The 6,118-nt window shown below is 35.3% G+C and overlaps 1 protein-coding gene across 1 annotated transcript; it reads left to right on the top strand.

Annotated features, from left to right (window-relative positions):
* The first annotated feature begins 289 nt into the window (after positions 1–289).
* On the top strand, positions 290–6,118 carry LOC116092060 (olfactory receptor 9G4). The gene is made up of 2 exons (XM_031373419.1): positions 290–311; positions 5,164–6,118. The coding sequence occupies exon 2, from the start codon at positions 5,180–5,182 to the stop codon at positions 6,116–6,118; it is 939 nt and encodes a 312-aa protein (XP_031229279.1). The 5' UTR covers positions 290–311; positions 5,164–5,179.

The raw sequence follows: 6,118 nt of genomic DNA, 5'->3' as shown, positions 1-6,118 counted from the left end.
TAGAAATTTTGAGTAGCATAATTTTGGAAAATTCTATCATCAAATATTTTATGCTTATATTATGGCTTACTTGCATACACTCAACTTTTAATATAGCACAACTCCTTTGATTATACCATAAATGATACATCATCCCCAAACTCCAAGTAAGCTCTAATTATGTCATTGGAGAATAAAGCATATATTTCTGGTTGCTATGTAGAAGTCTCAATGGACAAATGAGGAAATAATATATTTGGGTCAAACAAAGACACACTAAAATACCACAAGAAAGTAAATTGTGTCACTTCCAAGAAGTGGCTTTGCAAAGGGTAAGTACCTAGAATGAGAAAACCTAGACATTATTCTCTAGTTGAAACCTCAACTACAATAAACAAGAAAACATTATATAGATTTGAGCTTGGCCACCTAAAGTTCACTGGTATGTTAGACATAAATATAAATGTATACACATACATACACACAAAACACACAGAAGATAGTTAAAGCATATACATTTCACTTAATATTTATTCTACTATGTTTGTTCTTATACGATTTGATTACATCTCTGATATTAGTACTGAAGCATTATGTATTAAATTACAAGTTAAACATTAGACTATGTGAGTTGCTTTCAGCTCCATTGTTTGTGGTACTCTGTGCAGTTTGATAAGTGGTATGTGTTTCTTCCCCTTCTTAGAACAGATTTTTAGAGGCCAGAGAGATATAATTGAACAGTTTGACTTCTTAGTTCACTGAAACAATGTGGGATAGGGCAGATACACTGGCAATGCATTTTAAAAAGCCATTCTCTCTGTGCGCTATATCATGTTTTGTTCTGGCATTTTATGTACATTGTATTTTAATGACCATGTATAATCAGCAGTTTTTTTCAGATTCAGAATGGATTTGAGATTCTGGGAATGAATTTTATTTACTCAGTCTTCCTCATTGCTGTGATATAGTATGCCACCCTTGAGGAAAATTTTTGTTGTCAGATGTTTAATGATAATACTGCTCTGAATTTTAAATCTAAATAGTTTAAGTTCTTTTGGAAGTATGTAACCATTTAGGAAATGAAAGTTCAAGAAATATGATCATGGATATATTTATTTATTACACAAAAAATTCTCAATGCCACAATATAGCAGGAATCATCAAAGAAATACTTTGCCCAATGAAATTAAATTTTAGTGAGGAGAAATGGGCAATTAATATATTAAAAACAGATAAGGGTTGGTACATGAGATGATTTCAACATAGTGATTAACAAAATAGGAGCTCAGTCGAGTCATAAGGAAGACAGTTATTGGTAAGGATTATTGTTTTTAAGTGATTAATTATGGGTCATAACCAGAAAAGTCTTTTTGAATGGCCTTAAAGCGACTAGTATATTGACCATGAAGATGTTCATCAATTAGTGTTACAGGAACAGGAAACACACTGCTAAAAACCCTTTGATATCCCATACAGTTGTATTTGAAAAATAAGAAGAAAAGAAAGGGGTGAAGTAGAATTGAAGGTTATAGAAAGTGTTCAGAGATAAAGCCGTATAATTAGTGAATGTCCATAACAGCAAATCCACGGCATGGCAGCAAAACAAAGAAAACTGGGGCCTCTGGAACATCGATGTCATGTTAAACACTATGGACATATCAGACGTGAGTGTCTAGGAGGCTGAGTTAAAAAATAAGATAGGACTAGTTGGAGTGATATTCTCAAGGTAAGTTACAGCCTGATTACAGAACCTCAAGGGTAGTATTAAAGTATTTGCATCCTATATATTAATAAAAGCAATATATAGTATAGCAGAAGTGATGGAACTCAACTGGCTTTACATCGTCAAGCTGTGCTGACCACAATACTTCAGTTAAATTCTGTGCTTGTGAAAAATAGCAAGTTCCTTGCCTCCTGATAGGAAAGAGGAAAAAAAGTCTTGAGTGCACACTTCTAGTGATAATATTATCAGACTTTGCTCAAAAGTAAGTGGTTTGAAAATTGAAATGCATCAACAACTTCTGTTTGTTTCTGGATTGTCACTCTCTATGAACAGCTGGAGATAAAAATCTGCTCTTAGAAATTGAGCTGATGCAAGTCATTTATTTGAGAATATGTACAATATGTCTCATGATAATAGTTCTCATGATATGTATATCTATATCTATGTATCTCATGATGAAGCTCTGATTCTCACTGCTCTGAGACATGAAGGCCACACAGAGCTTTCTTTGGGGCCCATGTGAATTTTTACATAAAGCTCCTGTACTAGTTCATAATGGCTTCTTCTTTGTCACTCCCTCTGTAATATGTTTGCAGACACTGGCTCATACTTTTATTTTTTTATTAGATGTTTTCTTTATTTACAATATCTCCTTTCCCAGGTTCCCCTCCAAAAAAAAGAGAAAAAAATAAAATAGAATAAAAAAAACAAAAACTAAAACAAACCCCTTCCCTTTCTCCTCCCCCTGCTCACCACCCCACCCCTTACTGCTTACTGGCCCTGGCATTCCCCTATACTGGGACATTCACAGGACCATGGGCCTCTCCTGCCATTGATGACCAACTTGGCCATCCTCTGCTATACATATGCTGCTGGAGCCATTAGTCCTACCATGTGTGCTCTTTGGTTGGCGTTTTAGTCCCTGGGAGCTCTGAGGGTACTAGTTAGTTCATATCGTTGTTCATCCTAAGGGGCAGTCCAGCCTGTGATATGAGCTAGTTTATAGTAGTTATTCACAAAGTGTCTCTTCATAGAACCCACCCCACCTCCTAATAGCTTATTTCATGCTATTTCAAGGGAATTTCTATTTTTCCACTAGTATTTTTTTGGATTTCTTTATAGATTGGTGTGTGTGGCTGAAAAATAAAAAATAATTTCAAAATAGAAAAAAAAAAGGAGCATATGCTTATCCTTGATAGGCTCAGGAAAAAGATTCATATATATATATATATATATATATGCATAGATTTAAGGTCACATATATTAAGTTGTACAGCATACTTTGCTTCCCCTTCTTGGAATATCAGTATAGTGTTATAAGAGACAAAGGGGAAAATAGAATAAGGTTAAATGACAGAGGGATAAGGAAAATGGTAAAGGAGGGAATATGAGGAGAGACAACTAATACTAAATGTCATTTGAAAATCCACGTGGGAACATACTGCTATAGAATCTCCCTAAAATATATACATATATTGAAGGAATTTAAATGAAATCATTGTATAATAAGAGAGTCAATGCTCCAAGTAAACATCATATACTACCAAATAAAGCCTCCAGTGCTAAGAAAAAGAAATCTGTTTTTTATTGTAGTTCTGACTTTGGTTGTGTTTTAAAGAATTTTTAGCATTTTAGGGACAACAGCATTCTAACTTCATGCTTCATTGTTCCTCAGTGTCTTATAAGCTAAACAACAACAACAAAAAAAGGTGTTTAGTATCTACTGCATAAGAAAATCCTGACAGATGTTTAAGTATCTCATATCTTGGGATAAAGTGAATAGTACATGGTTTTGATTTATAAAATAATTCTGACTTGATATTATCTACAGAAATATGAATGAAATATATAATCTGTACTACAAGACACACAGAATCTTTGAGAACTTGACTTTATTCACTCCCTTTCTTTCTTTCTCCCTGGCTCACTTTTGCCTTCCTTCCTTCCTTCCTTTTTTCTTCTTTCCTTCTTTCCTTCCTTCCTTCCTTCCTTCTTCCTTCCTTTCTTCTCACTTCCTTCCTTCCTTCTTCCTTCCTTCTTCCTTCCTTCCTTCTCACTTCCTTCCTTCTTCCTTCCTTTTTCCTTCCTTCCTTCCTTTCTTTCTTTCTTCCTCCCTGCCATTGTTTCTTCAGGCTTGCCATACTTCCTGTCACCCTCTCTTACTTCTATTTATCATGATTTAAAATTTAAATTACTTTTTACATGCACCCCCAAAATATTAAAAATCTGTGCAAATTCATGTAGTACTATCTGACATTTAAATACAACATAGAATATTATAATTGGATTGAATACAACAATATCCTCAAACACTCATGTTTTCTTTGATTTTCATCTCATTTAGTTGTTTCTACAGTTTGTGTGTGCATGTGTATGTATGAGAAATGTGCAAGTCAGAGGACAACTCGAATATGAATAATGTTTTTTCTCTTACCATATGGGTCCTGAGGATCAAACTCAGATTGTCTATCTTGACTTCAAGAAGAGTCTTTACCTGCTGAGGCACCTTAGTAGCCCCATTAATTACTCTTTGATGAAAGAGTGTGTGAAATATTTTTCTGGTGTTTGAAATAAATATTAGAGTTGTCTATAGCCTATAACACAATAGCACACTGATATATATATATACACATATATATATATATATGTGTGTGTGTGTGTGTGTGTGTGTGTGTGTGTGTGTGTGTGTATGTTTAGTGTGTTATATATAGAGTTTCTAAGTCTCATCTAGTTCCTCAACACACATTCTTCTTACTTGGCTGTGTGACTGATTAAATACATTCTATACACTTTAGCTTCATCAATTATATCATGAAGTATGCAATGTCACTTGAGCTATTCAAATATGATGTGAATTCTGTAAATTAATCATAGAGTTCAATATAGTGCCTGCTATATGATCTATAATGAATGTGTTTTTTTCAGTGTTACATGAGCAGAAGGAATAATGTATATGAAGTTTAATTCTTGACACATGATAAAGTTTCAATTAATTATAGAAACATATTAAAGGTGTGTGTGTGTGTGTGTGTGTGTATGAATTTTCTGTTAGAGATACTATGAAAGCGTAAGATGAATGTGAATTAGGATCCGCTTGTCTCAATCTCTTGTGTATAGGCATGTGACACCAGTTCCAATTCACAGTACTTCAGTTTTGTGTGTGATGACAACTGGCCAAACTTTGTTCTGGGCATTTTTATGCATATATTCTTTACATAATTTGGGGAAATGCCAGTTGTTTATTGAACAATTCTATAAGCAATTTCTTTAATCTCTTTCATGCCCTGTATTGAAGTTTCTATGTAAACTCTCTAATTTTAAAGTCATTTATACCACAATTGGCATGATCTTTCAAAGTCACATACTAAAGTTTTATAATTCAGGATAGAAAATTAAATCTTATAGGCTTTTGAATTACCTGAAAGGTTTGTTATCATTATTCAATGTTTATTGATGTCCAGGTTTTCCTCTGTAGACATGGAGCTGGACAATCGCACCATCCTGACTGAATTCATTCTCGTTGGTATTTCAGCAGACCCCCGCTGGCAGTTGATACTATTTGGAATATTTCTAACCATCTACTTGTTGACACTGTCAGGGAACATGACACTGGTTGTCTTAATCCGAATTGATTCTAGACTGCATACACCTATGTACTTTTTCATCAGCAATCTGTCATTCTTGGATTTCTGGTATACTTCTGTATATACCCCCAAAATATTGGCCACTTGTATCTCAGAAGACAAACGTATTTCCTTAGCAGGATGTGGGGCTCAGATGTTCTTCTCCTGTGTTGTAGCCTACACCGAGTGTTACCTGCTAGCAGCCATGGCTTATGACCGACATTCTGCAATTTGTAGCCCATTGGTCTATTCAAGCATCATGTCATCTTCTCTCTGTACTGGACTAGTAGCTGGGTGTTACATAGGAGGGTTTTTGAATGCCATAGCCCATACTGCAAACACCTTCCGGTTAACATTCTGTGGTAAAAATATTATTGATCACTTTTTCTGTGATGCGCCACCCTTGGTAAAAATGTCCTGTACAGACACCCGTGTCTATGAAAAAGTCCTCCTGGGTGTGGTGGGCTTCACGGTGCTCTCCAGCATTCTTGCCATCCTCATTTCCTATTTCAACATCCTGCTGGCTATCTTGAGGATCCACTCAGCCTCAGGAAGACGTAAGGCATTCTCTACCTGTGCCTCTCATCTGGTCTCTGTCATGCTCTTCTATGGTTCTTTGCTGTTCATGTATTCAAGGCCTAGTTCAACCTACTCTCTAGAAAAGGACAAAGTGGCTGCCCTTTTCTACACTGTAGTCAACCCCTTGCTTAACCCTCTCATCTATAGCCTAAGAAACAAAGATGTCAAAGATGCCTTCAGGAAAGCAACACAGACAATACGACCACACACATGA

The sequence above is a fragment of the Mastomys coucha genome, unplaced genomic scaffold, assembly GCF_008632895.1.
Source record: "Mastomys coucha isolate ucsf_1 unplaced genomic scaffold, UCSF_Mcou_1 pScaffold15, whole genome shotgun sequence".
Lineage (NCBI taxonomy): Eukaryota > Metazoa > Chordata > Mammalia > Rodentia > Muridae > Mastomys > Mastomys coucha.
This window is presented reverse-complemented; position numbering and strand designations above follow the sequence as displayed.

Bases quoted from the DNA above. Each gene is read 5' to 3' on its own strand.
- LOC116092060 (XM_031373419.1), top strand. From the start codon at position 5,180: ATGGAGCTGGACAATCGCACCATCCTGACTGAATTCATTCTCGTTGGT.